Below are 17,952 nucleotides of genomic sequence, written 5' to 3'. Positions count from 1 at the left end.
TACTGCAGCCTCAAACTCCTGGGCTCAAGTGATCCTCCCACCTCAGCCTCCTGAGTAGCTGGGACCATAGGCGTGCAGCACCACACTTGGCTCTTTTTTTTTTTTTTTTTTTTGAGACAAGGTCTCCCTCTGTCACCCAGGCTGGAGTGCAGTGGTGCAATCTTGGCTCACTGCAACCTCTGCCTCCCACGCTCATGTGATCTTGAGCCTCCCGAGTATCTGGGACTACAGTAGTGCCACCACTCCCGGATAATTCTTGTATTTTTTGTAGAGACAGGGTTTCACCATGTTGCCCAAGCTGATCTTGAACCTCTGGACTCAAGTGATCTGCCCACCTCGGCCTCCCAAAATGCTGGGATTACAGGTGTATGCCACCATGCTTGGCTGGGGCTAATTTTTAAACTTTATGTAGAGATAGGGTCTTGCTATGTTGCCCATGCTGGTCTCAAACTCCTGGGCTCAAGCCATCCTCCTACCTTAATCTCTCAAAGTGCTGGGATTACAGGCGTGAGCCACCGTGCCTGGCCTCTTCATCAGATTCTTACAGATGTATGTGATCCACAAAAGGTTACAAATCTCTTCACAAAGAGGAGGAAATGCCCAGGTCCAGTACTCTAGAAATTCCCAATCTCACAGAGGAAGACAAACAGACAAAAATAACTCTGATGCAAGGCTGACTTTGGTAAGTGCACTAATGGAGGCACGGAAAAAATGTTGTGAGGGAGGGGACGGGGTTAATTCCAGTCTGCCTTTCAATAAGACATCCCCTATCCCCCCATACTGGTTTTAGGATCTGGGTTTGTGATGAAGAAGAAACAGCCACGATCATTTTCTGCCCAGCCTAGACAGTCTTTAGCCAGTGCTTCTTTCTCAAGCGCTCCTGGTAGAAAACTCTAAGTCTGAGGCTGACTCTATTCCTTCCTGAGGTAAAGGAGAACACGGTTTTCAGGACAACAGGATTAGGAAGGAGGCGCTTATCCTGAAAACCAGCAACAACTCTGCTCTACAATTTTTTCCTCTTCTACCCAGCTCCCATTCTCCAAATTCCTGAGGTCTTTGTAATCCTGACACCCTTTTGGTGTCATGTCCTCCAGCCCTCAGTTATCTGTCTTAGGAACTATCTGTCTGGGAGAGCCCCCTCAGCCTCCAAGCCAGTGCGATTATTGCTTCTTTTTCTTCCCAGATAGCATCACCATCTCAAATCCCCATCTGTTTGTTTACATGATTATCCTGTCTCTTCCTCACCAGACACGCATGCTCTGTGATGGCAAGCTCTTTCGACTTCTTCTTCCCCGTGATCTCCCTAACACCCAGAGCATAGCCTGGCAAATAACAAGTGCTCAGTGAACACCCTCTGAATGAATGAGTGTCTGCCTCCCCACCCTTTGCATTCTTCTGTAGGCCCACCATGGTTCCAGAGAAGAAAGTACAAGGACAAATGAAGGCATGTTTTTCTCAGGAGACCATTTCTGAGATGCTGGGTGCACAAGACAACCCATATTTGAATGATCGTGGCAGAGTACAGTAGCCAGAGAACCATGTATGAAACCCGTAACTTTGGTATTCTATCACCTTCTCCATCAACCCTACTGCCAAACTGTCACGTCCTGCCTTGACATGTCTCAGCTTTCATCTGCCACTCCTTCCAGCTAGGCACTCGCCACTCATCCGCTGGGTCACTGCAGTCACCACCTCACTACGTCCTAGCCATCCTGCAAACTTCCAACAGCCTAATCAACCTACAGACACAAGTTCCCGGGATGTAGAAGGGGCTGGTAAGTATTTAAAGGCAGTGGGGTGGCTCACGCCTGTAATCCCAGCACTTTGGGAGGCTGAGGAAAGAGGATTGCTTAAGCCCAGGAGTTCAAGACCAGTCTGGGCAACACAGTGAGGCCCATCTTTACAAAAAGTTTAAAAATTAGCTGGGCGTAGTGGTGTATGCCTGTGGTCCTAGCTACGTGGAAGGCCAAGGCAGGAGGATTGCTTGAGCTGAAGAAGTCGAGGCTGCAGTGAACCACTGGACTCCAGCCTGGGTGAAAAAGCAAGATCCTGTACCAAAAAAAAAAAAAAGTGTTTGAATAATTAAAGTACAAATCAGTGGATGAAAAACAGAAAACACTCCCTCCATAAGAAATTCCTGCTTTAAACAATTTATGTTGACTAGACACAGTCACAGTGGCTCGTGCCTGTAATCCCAGTGGTTTTGGAGACAGAAGCAAAAATGTTGCTTGAGTCCAGGAGTTTGAACCAGCCTAGGCAACATAGTGAGACCCTGTCTCTACAAAGAAAATGTTAAAATTAGCAGGCATGGGCCGGGCGCGGTGGCTCACACCTGTAGTCCCAGCACTTTGGGAGGCCGAGGCGAGCGGATCACCAGGTCAGGAGATCGAGACCATCCTGGCTAACATGGTGAAACTCCATCTCTACTAAAAAAAATACAAAAAATTAGCTGGGCATGGTGGTGGACGCCCGTAGTCCCAGCTACTCGGGAGGCTGAGGCAGGAGAATAGTGTAAACCCGGGAGGCGGAGCTTGCGGTGAGCCGAGATGCGCCACTGCACTCCAGCCTGGGCAAGACAGCGAGACTCCATCTCAATAAATAAATAAATAAATAAATAAATAAATAAAATCAGCAGGCACGGTGACATGCACCAGCAGTCCTGCCTACGTGGGAGGCTGAGGTGGGGTGATTGTTTGAGTCCAAGAGTTTGAGACTGCAGTGAGCCCTGATCATGCCACCAAACTCTAGACTGGGCAACAGACTGAGGCATTATCTCTAAAACGAAAAAACATCAGTTAATCAATAAAATAAATTTACGTTGCTCCCTACCAAGTCCAGACTCAGCAACCTGGCCCGCAGGTGAGTCTACAATTAGGTTGCAACTACCATTTCATCTTCATCTCCTTCAAGCCTCTGCACTACAGAACTTGTGTTCCCTACAAAAGTTTGTATTCCCCAGACTTTCCACTTAGCTTGCACTATATTCCTCAAATGGAAATATTCACCTTTGCTTAGAAACACACACCCGCATAACAGCAGCCTGCTGTCGCTGGAGGAGATATTAGAAATTCAAGCCAGAGGACTTCCTTTTGGAAAATACCCACAGCAAAATATTAAAAACACTAGATGAAGGATGACAAACTGCTGTTTTATTTACATAGTAAAGCCCTCCATAAGGTAAGAGAAAACTCCAGCAGCCAAAATATGAAGATGTAAAAATCAGAGCAGTAAGCAGATGCTAACATCTTGGCAGCCTCTTGCAACCAACAATTTTAGATAATTAAATTTGTTTTAAATTTTTAAATGCAGAAGAACGATGGAGTTTATTTTTATTTATTATTATTATTATTATTTTGAGACAGTCTTGCTCTGTTGCCCAGGCTGTAGTGTAGTGGTGTAATCTCGGCTCACCACAACCTCTGCCTCCCAGGTTCAAGCAATTCTCCTGCCTCAGCCTCCCAAGTAGCTGAGATTACAGGCATGTGCCACCATGCCTGGCTAATTTTTGTATTTTTAGTAGAGACGGGATTTCACCATGTTGGCCAAGCTGGTCTTGAACTCATGACCTCAGGTGATCCACCCACCTCAGCCTCCCAAAGTGCCAGGATTACAGGCATGAGCCACCATGCCCAGCCTATTTATTCATTTATTTACTTATTTACTTATTTATTTATTTGTTAAGTCAGAGTCTCACTCTGTCACCGAGGTTGGAGTGCAGTGGCACAAAATCAGCTCACTGCAACCTCCGCCTCCTGGTTCAAGCGATTCCCCTACCTCAGCCTCCCGAGTAGCTCGGATTACAGGCATGCGCCACCACGTCCAGCTAATTTTTATATTTTTAGTAGAGAAAGGGTTTTGCCATGTTGGCCAGGTTGGTCTCGAACTACTGACCTCGAACTCTGCCCACCTTGGCCTCCCAAAGTGCTGTGATTACAGGCATGAGCCACCTCACCCAGCCACAATGTAGTGTTTACAAACCCAACAAATTTGAAATAGAACAAAATAAAACTTACAGATATGAAAAATACAGTCACTACACTGGGTGCGGTGGCTCACGCCTGTAATCCCAGCACTTTGGGAGGCCGAGGCGGGCACATCACCTGAGGTCAGGAGTTCAAGACCAGCCTGACCAACATGGCAAAACCCCATCTCTACTAAAAATACAAAACTTAGCTGGGCATGGTGGCACATGCCTGTAATCCCAGCTACTCAGGAGGCTGAGGCAGGAGAATTGCTTGAACCTGGGGGACACAGGTTAGAGTGAGCCGAGATCACGCCACTGCACTTCAGCCTGAGTGACAGAGCGAGACTCTGTCTCAAAACAAAACAGTCACTAAAATGAAAAAATGGGGTAGGGGTCTCTCCTCATTTCTCTGCCCATTTTCTGTGCCTGTGCAATGTCCCCTGCCTTCTGCTGTTGGAAGCCTTCACCCATCTCCATCGCCCTGTCCCAGGCCCTCTACTCAGCTGAAACGGAAAGAAACCCGGGACAGAGAGAGCGTACTGCGCTGTGTGCCTGGTCCACGAGGGGATCCTCCACGTCCGCACTCCTCCTGCCCACCTTTGCTAAGAGGTGCTGGTGAGCAGTCGGGACCGGCTGGCTGGTGAGGGAGGTGTGTGTGAGTACACGCTGCACGCATTCGTTTGAACCTGGGCTTGGCAGGCAGGGTGGAAAGGAGCGGATCAGAGGATTTGTAAGAAGATCTCAGCAGGGAGGCCTTTAATCTTTGAGGCAACTGCTTGTACGGAGACCGTGGTGTCAGAGATGACCTTGGAGGCCAAAGCGGTCAGAACTACTGGGAGAGCTGCCATCTCTTGGTTCAGGCAACTGAGCCTTGAAAGGCCAGCGCCAGAATGTCAAAGATACTTCTTTCTGACTGTCCCTTTCACCCCTTCGCGACACGGGCAAGTTCCAAATCTACTCCCGCAGGGAAGCATCTCACTCCAAAGACTATGGAACCGAAGCCCCCAAAAGGACAGGAAATTAGTTACAGGTAAACTGATTTCCTGGAAACAGGAAACCAGGCAAATCAGTTACAAAGCTAGGATGTACAAGGAGGTAACTGGCCAGGCACGGTGGCTCATGCCTGTAATCTCAGCACTTTGGGAGGCTGAGGTGGGAGGATCTTTTGAGCCTAGGAGTTCAGGACCAGCCTGAGCAACATAGTGAGACTCCATCTCTAAAAAAAAAAAATTTTTTTTAATAAAGAAATAATGAGATAACTGCCAGGTGTTCCTGCCTTTTAGTCCCAGAAATCTTGGTGTGTACCCAGGGGCGCGCAGCAGAATGAGAGGTTATCGCTTCCCAATTGCTGTGCTTCTGTGCCCTGGTACGGCCCCCCAGATAGCTCCCATTCTCAGCAAAATCCTTGACTCCTAACTGGGCCCCCACCCCTAATAAAAATTTCTGCCTGGGATGGAAAGATGCAGGCATTGCTGAACATCATGGAGGAAAAACGTGATTGAAGAATGTGTATTTGGTGGCAGGTGCTGGGTATGGATGGCATAGTGATGCTGGGGTACTGGACACAGCTGTGTCATGGGCTGAGAAGTTTAAGAAGTATTGGCGGGGGCCAGGTGCGGTGGCTCAAGCCTGTAATCCCAGCACTTTGGGAGACCGAGACGGGTGGATCACGAGGTCAGGAGATCGAGACCATCCTGGCTAACATGGTGAAACCCCGTCTCTACTAAAAAAAATACAAAAAACTAGCTGGGCGCGGTGGCGGGTGCCTGTAGTCCCAGCTACTTGGGAGGCTGAGGCAGGAGAATGGCGTAAACCCAGGGGGCGGAGCTTGCAGTGAGCCGAGATCACACCACTGCACTCCAGCCTGGGCGACAGAGCAAGACTCCGTCTCAAAAAAAAAAAAAAAAAAGAAGCACTGGCAAAAGGACCAGTTGAGGAATGTGCCTATTTGCCCCCCCTGCCCAGCCATTCTCTAATTCCTATCAGACTGAGAGGGAAGAGATGAGAACCAATATCCACTGAGCTCCTAATATGTGCTATGCTCATAAATCTCATTTAGTCATAAAGAAAGCTCTACAGGAAGAGCATTACGGCTCCACTACCCAGCTAAGGCTCCTGAGACTTAGAAAGGAATAAGTACCTTCTGCAAGGTCTCACCACTGGTGAGTCACAGAGCTTGAACTTGAACTTTGCCCTGTCTTCAAACTCCAGTTTTTCCAGGAATTATCGACGCTTTTCAGTCCACTCAGTCTACCACACAAAGTGAATGCTCTGTAAACGTTTTGCTTTAAGTTTAGAATGAATCACTTCTGCAGCCATTCAAGGTTTGCAAACTAAATAAAGATTGCGAAATACCCCACACTCAATTTCCTGAACATTGATACCTAAAATCCTTGGTCGGCCTGGAATGTCATTTCTCTGTTTCCACTCCCCCCTCTCTCTATTCTCTTCCATTTCCGGGCCCTCTTCCTGGGTCACGGAATGTTAGCTGTGCAGACTGAGACACACACATAGCCTCTGCTAGGGACCACAAGAACACAGTTTCAAAGAAGAAATGGGTGGAAGAGACAGACCAAATCTATTCCCTGGGCAGGGATTCCCAGCTGCTAACAGAGGAGCTGGATCTCTAGTTTGTGACTTTATGCATCCAAAAGCCACAGACTGGCAGCGGCCACAGATCTTCACACTGAGGTGTCCTTGCTGGCGCGAGACGCTTCCTCCCAGACATTTGCAGGGACGGGTGCCCACATGATAAACCGGGTTTCTGGCCTTCCTAGCCAGTCTCTCAGTTGTTCTCTCGGTAATGTCAAGGATGAGCCCAATTTTATTGAACTTGCCTTGTACGGTGTCACTGTTTTCAACAAAAGTGGCTCAGGCCCCAACATCTGTCAGTAAATTCTAAGCTTTTGGTAGTCGTCTTATACGGAAAGATAATTTATTTGTGGATGTGATTCAACTTTTCAGTACCTAAATAAAGACCCCCAAAAAGGTCAGGGCAATACTTTTGTTGGCTTTTTAAGTTTTTAAATCCAGACTTTTTGTCTAAGGCGTCCTGGAATCCAACATCTGCTTATCACACTTCATTTTTTCAACACTGTCTAGGTCAGAGTGGTGACATTTTAGGTGATTGTTCATTTCTTCTTCATACTTGTATGTATACCACAGCACTTTTGTTGATTGATTTTATGCCTTGATTTGGTCCAGGAAAAACTAAAGTAGCTTACAATGACCATAGAATACAAGATGACATAAACTGGAAGTAGTTGCTTGTGGGGGTGGGGAGATAAAACAAAGGTACAGTCGGCCAGACGCAGTGGCTCACGCCTGTAATCCCAGCACTTTGGGAGGCCGAGACCGGCGGATCACGAGGTCAGGAGATCGAGACCATCCTGGCTAACACGGTGAAACCTCATCTCTACTAAAAAATACAAAAAAACTAGCCGGGCGAGGTGGCGGCGCCTGTAGTCCCAGCTACTCGGGAGGCTGAGGCAGGAGAATGGTGTGAACCCAGGAGGCAGAGCTCACAGTGAGCCGAGATCGCGCCACCACACTCCAGCCTGGGTGACTGAGCAAGACTCCGTCTCAAAAAAGAAAAAAAAATAAATAAATAAAATAAAATAAAGGTACAGTCATAAAATTAGTAGAAAAATACAGATCATAAAATCCTTTACACTTTTCTCCAGGTGAAGACAAAACTGAATCCTAAAGCTTCCTAGTAACCAACACGAAGGCAGCAATCAGAGTGATTATGCAACTTGCGTGACCAATAAAAATGAAAACAAACTGCTCAATAGAAGCACAGCTATTTCTAAGATCAAGACCGGAAGAAACACGTTTAGAGGGTTCTCATATGTGGATGAGCAGCAGTTCTCAATTCCACCCTGGCAGAGCGCTGCTAGAGGATTTCAGAGACTAGGTATCCTACAGCCTTGAGGCCCCTGGTCTTCCTCGGCCGTAGGTTATTTTATTCCTGATGCTGTGGTGCCTAAAGGCAAACAAGTACTTTCACGGGGGTTAATGTAGTCCATATACACAGCTGTTGTCTAGTATAATGAGCACGGATTATTTTTATCCTTATTTTATTTATTTATTTACTTATTTAAGACACCGTCTTGCTGTCACCCAGGCTGGAGTGCACTGGCGCAATCTTGGCTCACTGCAACCTCTGCTCCCCAGGTTCAAGCGATTCTTGTGCCTCGGCCTCCCAAACAGCTGGGACTACAGGCGCCGCCACCACACCCAGTTAATTGTTGTAGTTGTAGCAGAGATGGGCTTTCATCATGTTGGCCAGGCTGCTCTCGAACTCCTGACCTCAAGTGATCTGCCCACCTTTGGCCTCCCAAAGTGCTGGGATTACAGGTGTGAGCCACCGTGCCTGGCCGCATTATTTTTATAATCATAAAGAATGTGGGCCGGGCGCGGTGGCTCAAGCCCGTAATCCCAGCACTTTGGGAGGCCAAGACGGGCGGATCATGAGGTCAGGAGATCGAGGCCATCCTGGCTAACACAGTGAAACCCCGTCTCTACTAAAAAATACAAAAAACTAGCCGGGCGAGGTGGCGGGCGCCTGTAGTCCCAGCTACTCGGGAGGCTGAGGCCGGAGAATGGCGGGAACCCGGGAGGCGGAGCTTGCAGTGAGCTGAGATCCGGCCACTGCACTCCAGCCCAGGCAGCAGAGCGAGACTCTTGTCTCCAAAAAAAAAAAAAAAAAAAAAAAGAATGTCATTTGTCATTTTAAAATGAGGCCGAGCACAGTGGCTCACTCCTGTCACTGAGCCCAGGAGTTCCAGGCTGCAATAAGCTAAGATCACACCATGGCACTCGGGCTTGAGAGACAGTAAGACTCAGTCTCAAAAAACGCTTTCATTAATTTAATTTAAAAAATGGTTACTAAAAAGAGAACCACAATCTGTATTATTCCACTTATATAAAAGATTAAAATATGCTAAATTAATCTATGCTGATAGCAGTGATTCATAGCGTCCCCCCATGGGGGCACTGGGGTGCTGGTGATATTCTGTTTCTTCATCACGGTGCCCGTAACACAGGTATTTTCAGTTTGTGAAAACCGCTCATCCAGCTTTCAGTACACATACTTTAATAAAAAGAGGGACCACAGCGACGATTTGCATGTTTATTTTCTTAAAAGTTGGTCAGTATCAGGCCTTTTGTAGTTATGAAATAAAGAACATGTTGAACATAAAAATAACTTATATACTAAAATATTACAAGAGGCCGGGCGCGGTGGCTCAAGCCTGTAATCCCAGCACTTTGGGAGGCCGAGACGGGCTAATCACGAGGTCAGGAGATCGAGACCATCCTGGCTAACACGGTGAAACCCCGTCTCTACTAAAAAATACAAAAAACTAGCCGGCGTGGCGGTGGGTGCCTGTAGTCCCAGCTACTCAGGAGGCTGAGGCAGGAGAATGGCGTGAACCTGGGAGGCGGAGCTTGCAGTGAGCTGAGATCCGGCCACTGCACTCCAGCCTGGGCGACAGAGCAAGACTCCGTCTCAAAAAAAAAAAAAAAAAAAAAAAAAAAAAACCATATATATATATATATAAAACAAGAATACAAAGAATATTCATTTTTGCCTATCCAATGGATACTTCTAACATTCAAAGTAGCACTTGTTAACTTGAGTCTGTAAAAATGGAAAGATCTGTCATACTTTGCTCAGAATATATAATACATGCAGCCCAGTGCCCTTTGGAACCACTATCCAACTATTCTCACCTCTTCCACTCGCATTTTTGTATATCAGTTAACATGTAAATCTATTAATTCTATGAATCACGAGGTCAAAGAATCGTCTGTAAACTCCAATGTCTGGTTGGCCTAGTTGAGACCACATAATCTTTACATATCACGAAAAGCGCTTGTGAAAAATAAAAGCGTAGTTCTTGAGACTGGTGGAACGCTGCAGAGGAGAACTACACGGTGAGTGGCCAACTCCAGGAACAGCCTCTAGGACCCCTTCCAAAGCAAACTCTGCTATGTTGGCTACTCTGCTCTGCTCCATAAAGCCCAGCACTAGAGGGCAAGACCAGGCTCCATGGCCTGGAAAATTACTGCAGTGCAGTTACCAGAAACCAGCACAGAAGCACTATCAGAAGACCTTGTGCCACAAAGCAGTTATCACCATGCACAGCGTCCGAACAACTCCCAGGACAGGGAGTGGCAGACAGCCCCAGCACACCCAGCAGGGGAATGGGACTCAACTCAGATTGAGGGTCCCTGGGTAGTAGGCAGGGTAAAGATGGCAGACACATTGCTGAGGTTCCACCGGCCACGTCAGCACAGGGACTGAGAGACCAGGGAAAAGAGAGACTCTAAATATGGGTAAGGTCACCTATTGTCAAAAACTGCATTCCTCATATAGGCGATGCCCAAAGAAAACACGCTTACGATTAAAAAAAAAGAAAACCATTGATGTCTTATCGCTTATCTTCTGTATTTGTATTCAAAGGCTATTGCTGTGTATACGTATTATGGTACAGGGAACAAGAATTCCTAGGTTCTATTATTGGATCAGTCCCTGATAAACACAGTATCTGCCAGTGGAAAATATCAGGTGCTTGGAAATTCAGAGCTGACACATTCATAACCAGAAGGTACTTATCTGAGCGCCTAGTGTGTGCCCAGAACTGAATGTTGATTTGAAGACACACATAGTAGCCTGGTGACTGGAATATCAGCATAAAGAGAGGTAAAACAGGACACGTCAAAAGGAGCTAGAGGTTCCCTGGGACAGAGAGGCAGCCCAGCCAGAGCTGCATGAGACACAGTCCCTGCCCACAGGAGCACACAAGGCAGTTGTGCTTGTTGCTTCACTGGGTTTCAACTCCACGCCACACTATCCCTCCTCTGCCCACACATCTGTCTCATGTGCTTCTCCCTCTCTCCCTGCCTGCGTCTCAGATTACTGCTCTGCCCTGTATTACCTCTGTTACTGGAGGGTTTGTATCCTTTCCAGATCCGAACGGCTGTGGTGGCCAGAGCTGCAGTGACTGCCTCTCACTGTGGATGTGCCTCCCTCAGCCCACTCAAGTCAGCCAGAAGTCACAAAGGCCAGCCAGAGAGATGTGGTACAGACAGAGGCAGGGCAATGAAAGCCAGTGGCTTCCTGCGCTTCAGAATACTTTGGGATCCAGCAAGTAATCCTGGCCCTTAAATGGGAGCTCTAAAAGAGGCCAGTACATGCCATCCTTCTGTCTTGGATTTGAGCCCAAATATCATCCCTTGGCTCTGAGATATTTCATCTCTAGAAACCCATTTTTTTTTAAAGTGGAGTCTCGCTCTGTCACTCAGACTGGAGTGCAGTGGTGCAATCTCAGCTCACTGCAACCTCTGCCTGCCGAATTAAGCAATTCTCCTGCCTCAGCCTCCCCAGTAGCTGGGATTACAGGCGTGCACCACCACGCCTAGGTGTTTTTTTTTTTTTTATCTTTTTTAGTAGAGATGGGGTTTTGCCATGTTGGCCACGCTGGTCTCGAACTCCTGACCTCAAATGATCTGCCCGCCTTGGCCTCCCAAAGTTCTGGGATTACAGGTGTGAGCCACCACCCCCGGCCTCTAGGCCAGAACTCTGCCTTCAAATAGAATCTTTGCTGATCCAATATGAACAAATGGGTATATAACTTGTTAAAACCTCCTAATCGGAGAATCTTTAACTTCCAACAACAATTTGTTCCCAGGGCTGCTTTTCAGCCAGTACATACCAGGATAGCCGCACCACTTACCAAAACACTGAAATCTTTATGCATGTGTTAGAACAGTGGCTGCCCCAGGCCCTCTGAGTGTCCCACTGCCACCTGGACCCCTCCCCAGGACAGCTCCATGATCCAGCAGCTAAAGAGTTAATGTTGGGCCCAACAAGGGGAGCCCAACATTAACTGGTTCAGGACCCTGTCCCAGAACCACCATGCCACACCGAAAGTATTGTTACCTTACCTGTCCCATTCTATGATGCTACCGTATTCTAAAACTTTCAACCGCTTTCTACCAGCTACTGAATAAACACCACTCTTCAAGGTTTCTATTCAGCCTTCCACACATAGCATCATCCTCTGTTCTCCTTATACCCTCTGTTTCGCCAAACTCAGCTGCTCAATATTCTCAAACACAAACTTTCCCCGATGCTGGGTCTTTGTTGACGTTACTCTTTCTGTCTGGAATAGCCTTTCTGTATCCCCCAAAATCTAACCAACTCTTCAAAATGTCCCCAAATGTCACTGTTTCCATGAAATATTAGTTGGGAGAGCTGTGCCCCCATTTCGAGAGTGTGTCACAGAAACATATGGGTCCTATGTTTGCAAAACTCAATGACTGCTTTATATTACAACTATTTTGATATAGGCATCTTAGCTTTCCCCCTAGATAAAGCTGTAGATGCTAGAAACCACGTCCTGGTCATCACACCTACATGGCCTGGCACAATCCCTGGCTCAAGGTATGCGCTAAGTAAATATTTGTGTACATGAATGAGTGAACAGTCCTAATTCTTTTGTCCACTTTCTATTTGTTAAGGATTTTGCTTGTTTTTCTCTGAAGCCACTCCAGTTGTGGTTGTATCTCCTTCTGCACATGGAGCCAAATTGTACATCTTTCACATCTTAAACTACTGGGTTATTTCATGAAGATAAAGAAGGAAGTATGCTCCCCTGTCATTACTGGTAACCCTGGAGTTTGTGACTGCCATCTCTCCATACTCTTCTTCCAGCACCAGATCCAGCACAGGGACAGGCAAATGAAAGGTTGCTGGTAATGGGGGCTGGCCTTACAGATGACAGGGAGCTGTGGGTGGTGGAGTGAGTTGGCAGGGATTGCTAGAGAGGGGAGGCAGGGTGGTTTGCTGGAAAGCAGAGCCAACAAGCTGGTTCTGGTTGCTGTGGTTGAGGCCGGGGGTGCAGGGCTGGGAGGTGCAGTTTTACTACCCTGGTTCCTGTTGGTATCCAAGAGTGCGGAGCTGGGAATGCTAGCAACCCCCTTTCCACCTCTCCTTTCCCAATGCCTCCTCCCCGGCTCTCCCTCCAAAGGAAAAGCTCTGAGCTGGGAATGAAACCTACAGGAAAAGAGGGAACTAACTTTGATGCAAGATGTCTGGGCTTCTTAACAACAAAAGGATGGGAGACAAGGAGGCAGAAACCACAGCTCCTGTCTAACTCTCATTCCACAGGGAAATCGAGAGTAGAATATAAGGGGACAGCCCAGGACAAAAAGACACCCTGCACAATAGACGAATTTCAGGGTTCTAAGAGGAGAGAGGACACAAGGTGCATCAGTGTGCAAGCTTAGCCTCCTGTTAAAAACCATGAGTAAGGAAACAGTCGATTCTGGAATAGAAGGCTGGGGAGAGCTTTCTGGATAATTGGTTCGGAAAAGAAAACAAAAAATAAGGAAACTCAGTCAGAGAGTTAAGATTCATCTGGGAGGGGAACCCAACAGACTCAAGAACTGATGGCTCGGAATGAGACAGGCAACAGGAGACAGGCAGAGGTCGAGGGCCAGAGTGTAAGATTATGACTGTGGCAAACGAGATCCAGGTTTGAGAAGAAAACACACCTGAGGAGAGGGAGAAAGGGAGGTCACTGATTCCAAGGTCACAAAGCAACTGCTTTCCTCTCTGCTTTTAATTTGTGCACAAGATCCCACCGGTTAAACAAAATGATGGCTACATTGGGAACAGGTGTCGCCTCCCAGGCCCCCACCACACACACTCCAAAGGAGCTCATCCATTTGGGCCTGAGTGGCCATGGCGGGGGAGAACAGACTCACTCTCTGTCTTTCAGAAGGAAGAACAGGGCCCAGAGGAGGGAAGAATTCGCTACGGGCAGGCAGGCTGTGGTCATCAGAGGAAAGCACTGCTGTGTGGAGCCCTGGCTTCCAGGGGATGTGCGGAGCTCTCTGGCCCTGCAAATGCTTGCGCGCACATCAGTCTTCGTATCCAGACTGAAAGACACCTTGGAGACCATGTAGACCAAAGTTCTGATTTTCACCTGAGAAGCTGTCCTTTTTCCCTTGACTCCCCCGCTAGTTAGTAGCAGAGCCAGTCTCCTCCAACTCACAGCCGGAATTATTTCCATCACCACAGAAAGGTTAGGCCATAAATACACATTTCCAACCTGAACCAGCTCAGCGACTGTCCCTAGTAATTCTGTCTGTCTGGCCACAAGAGAAGGCACAGCACCACACCCAACTCTGGGTAGAAAGCTGCCGATAGGTCAGAGTCAGAGTATCTTCTCCGCAACTTGCTCAGCCACTCTGTCCGAGCTTCCCCGAAGCGGGAGGGAAGTGAAGGCAGGGGAGGCCAGGTGTCAGAACTTTGAACCTCGGCTCCTCGGGTTTGGGTTGGGCACCTGGTAGTAATGGGCGTTTCTCCATTTCTTTTCCCAACTATTCCAGGATCTTTTACAGCCCCTGACACTGAGTTTTACTTTGTTAAGCCCATCCACAGTACGTTGAAAACCGCCTCGCACAGCCATACCTACTGATGTAAAAAGGCAAAGAGACCACGCTCTCCTGTTTTCCTAGGAGGAAACTGAGGCACGGAAATATTAAGTGGCCTTGGCTAAGTTAGAAACGGAAGTAGGAATCTACCTGCTGCCCGGTCCACTGTGCTGTCCATCATCTCCTTAAAATGGGGAGTTTGCCAGATCGCTCAGGGTTCAGAAAAGTAGCAGAAGGGGCGGCCAGAACAGGAGCGGGAGGGCGCAGCGAGGAGGTGGGAGACTCAGAGGAACCGAGGACGGGGCCGGGAGAGGAGTGACGCAGGGGAAGCGGGGAGGAGAGGGGACTCTCCGAGGTATGGAAAAAAAAGAACCCGCTGGAAGATGCAGCAGGAGAGGAAACAGTGAGCCAAAGAGCAGGCGGGGGGCAAAGTTCGGGCTGCGCGGACTGGAGCGCGCGCCCGGGCGTGGACGGCCGAGGGCATCCCGCACTCGAATCCCCAGCTCGCGCGTGGACCCCACGGACCTCCTCCCCGGGAGCCGCAAGCCCGGAGCGGCTGGAGGGGCCCGGACGCCGCCAGCGTCTCGGCGGAGAGGGGGGGGCCTCCGTCCCGGTCGCTCTCCGCGGGGAGCCGCGAGGATGCCCCGGACCCACACGGCCGGCGGGCAGGCCCGGCTCGGGGATTCTGCGCTCGGCCCCGCGGCTTCCCCCGAGTCCGCGCGGGGCGACGCCGGGCACCTGGGGCGGGAAGTGGGTCCGGGGACGGGGTGAGGCGGGTCCCCCGACGCAGCAGCCGCCCCGCTCCGCGCCCCTCGCCTGCCCTCGGCGCTACTTACTCCGGTTCAAGGGGTTCCCGCCGCCCTGGGCCGACGCCACCAGCTCCAGATACAGAGTCCAGAGCCCCACGGACACCGCGGCGAGCGCCAGCAGCAGCCGGAAGCGCCTCCGCAGCAGCCTCACCGGGCGCAGGAGCAGCTGGAGCCGCGCGGCCCGGGGGCTCCCCATGGCGCTGACCGAGGCGGCCGCCGCCCCCCGGCCGGGCCCCGCGCCCCGCGTCCCGGCCCAGCGTCTCAGGGCTGCGCCGAGGCCGTCTCCCCCGGGCGCTCTGCGGCGGGGCGCGGGCTCATGCTCCGGGCGCCAGGGGTCTCTCCGGGAGCGGGGCCGGCTCCTCCTCCGCGCGCGTGTTCCGTGCCGGGCTCTCCTCCCCACGCCGCTCCCGTCGCTCTCCCTCTCTGCGCGCCGCCCTCCCTCGCCGCCCGGAGGAGGTTTCCCCGGCGCCCGCCCCCGCCCCCCCCCCCCCCCGCCCCCGCCCCCGCCCCCGCCCCCGCCCCCGCCCCCGCCCCCGCCCCCGCCCCCGCCCCCGCCTCTGCCACCCCGGCCCGGGCTCCGGACTCTCCCGCTCGCCGCACCTGGCCCGCCCCCGCCCCGCCCCGCCCCGCCCCGCCCCGGGCCCAGGTGGGCTCCGCCCCCGAGAGCCTGGGACGCCGAGGCCGCTGTGGCTTCCCGAGGGGAGCGAGGGGGGCTGGAGAGCTGGTGCCGGTGCCTCCGCGGACGGGGCCCGGGTGGGATGAGCAGGGGCGAGCGCTGGTCTGGACTCGGTGACCGAGGGAGACGTGGTCCCCGCCCCGACGCCTGGCGGTTTTCAGCAGAAGCGAAGGCGAGGCTGGTTCGGGCCACGCCCGAGGCTTTAGCTCAGAGCCTCTCGTCGCCCACAGCAACGACCCGACTCCTACTTGGCGATGTTCGTGGGGAGCCGCTGGACACTTATCTCAGACACAGCCTCGTTTTCCGGGTGAGATTTGCAGACCTTTGTTCCCCGCCTGAGCCACGTCTCCGAGGCCCCGGGGAAGCCGTGCAGCCCCCACGGCGAACCCCAGCGCGCAGCTGTCCCCGGACCCGGCTGGAATGGCTGTTTGAAGAGAGTGGGTGTTTGAGGGTTCCGAAAAAGAATTTTAAAAGGAAAAGAAAGGTATTCAGTCTTAGAGTTGAAAAGATCCGCAAGATAAGCCAGGCACCGTGGCTCCCGGCTGCAGTCCCAGCACTTTGGGAGGCTGAGGATCTCTTGGTCTCCGAAGGTCAAGGCTGCAGTGAGCCGTGATTGCCTCATTGCACTCCAGCCTGGGCCACAGAACAAGACCCTGTCTCAAAATAAAAAACAAAAATAAAAAAAAATCAGTATTCCAGTCCTCTGCTTTCAGGCAGGTAAAGCATTATTATCTTATTTAAATTAGATAAAGTATCAAGGGGCAGAATGAACTGCCCAGGGTCATTCAGTAGGTTATACTGCAGTTTTCTTTTCCATTATCTCTTCTGGGAAAAATGGTCAGGAGACTATGGGAAAAGCGAAGGGTCAAAGTGTTCCTGGACATTTTTAAATCAAATGAATATCACACAAGTACTGTTCCAAGACAGAGGTTCTCACAGAATTGAGAGCTGTGTTTGCCTTCTCTCTGTTCTCACCTCAGTTGGATATTCAATAGTTTCTACAGGACTGTTCCTAATTAGCCTCCCCAACTCCAAGCTTCCCATCTCATCCTCTCCACTACCGCCAGATGGTCTTCATAAAAAGCCAGGCATGGTGAGACGCACCTGTACCCCTAACTTACTAGGGAGGCTGAGGCAGGAGGAGTGTAAGGCTGGAGTGAGCCACAATCATGCCACTGCACTCCAGCCTGGGTGACAGAGCAAGACCTTGTCTCAAAAAATAAATAAATAAATAAAAATCTCGTATGTATTTACACACCTGCTCAAAAATATCTGATGGCTTCCAATGCTTATTGATTAAGATGCACACTGTAAATCCAGAATTCAAGGCCTTCCAGAACCTCTTCCAACTTTATGTGACCACATGAAACCTGCTCCAGCTAAAACGAGTTTATTCAGTACCCTCCAACATATTTTCTTTTCTAGTCGGTCAACTTGTACCCTTTATCCAAGGTCCATTTCAGATTCTATAAAGCTTTCTTGGACCAGCCAAGTCCTGAGCAACTCCTTCCTTCTTGGAGCTTTAGTAGAACTTGCCATCTGTCTCACCATCTGATATGTTGGAACTTACTTGGAGTGTGTGCGTCTTGTTTCCCCAACCTCACTGTAAGGCTTCAGAAATGGGAGCTGCATTTCCAGTGGGTCGTACAATGTCCATTTAGCACTTAGGAAGGTTTGAGGATGGGGTAGCACTTTGAGCAAACATCTCCCAGAACTTTCACTGTAGTTCTTTAGCAAAGGTGAATCCAAAGGACAGTTCTCTAATTGCAGCCCCTGGGAAAGGTCTCTGTGAAGTTCCAAAGCCACAGATTCCTGCACTTCTCATGTTCTTTCTTTCCACAAGTCCAAGATAGGAGCAGCCAGCATGTGCACAGCCTGTGCAAGCTCGGCTGAGTCAAGTGGGAAGTGACCGGGCCCTGTAAATACAGTCCCTGTCTCATTAAGGGCAACCCAACTGGATGTTAGGCTGAGTCACTCTTAACACTTTGTCATAGAAACAGGTGGCAGCCTTGCCACAGTTCTCTCCTCAAGACTGAGAAAGCTCATGCAATCAC

At 50.1% G+C, this 17,952-nt stretch overlaps 1 protein-coding gene across 3 annotated transcripts in view; it reads right to left on the bottom strand.

The window, feature by feature from the left end:
- Positions 1-15,418, bottom strand: part of B4GALNT3 (beta-1,4-N-acetyl-galactosaminyltransferase 3) — a 108,144-nt gene extending 92,726 nt beyond the window's left edge. For 2 of the 3 annotated variants that reach the window (XM_050747051.1, XM_050747050.1), the window contains exon 1: positions 15,250-15,389. Coding sequence is in view for 1 of the 3 variants with exons in the window: in XM_050747048.1 (XP_050603005.1) it covers positions 15,250-15,418 (169 nt within the window). In the remaining 2 variants the exon portion in view is untranslated. Of the gene's footprint in view, positions 1-15,249 lie in introns of all 3 variants that reach the window. The other variant, XM_050747048.1, reaches the window with a different exon arrangement.
- Positions 15,419-17,952: the final 2,534 nt, after the last annotated feature.

The sequence above is a fragment of the Macaca thibetana genome, chromosome 11, assembly GCF_024542745.1.
Source record: "Macaca thibetana thibetana isolate TM-01 chromosome 11, ASM2454274v1, whole genome shotgun sequence".
In the NCBI taxonomy this organism is placed as follows: domain Eukaryota; kingdom Metazoa; phylum Chordata; class Mammalia; order Primates; family Cercopithecidae; genus Macaca; species Macaca thibetana.
This window is presented reverse-complemented; position numbering and strand designations above follow the sequence as displayed.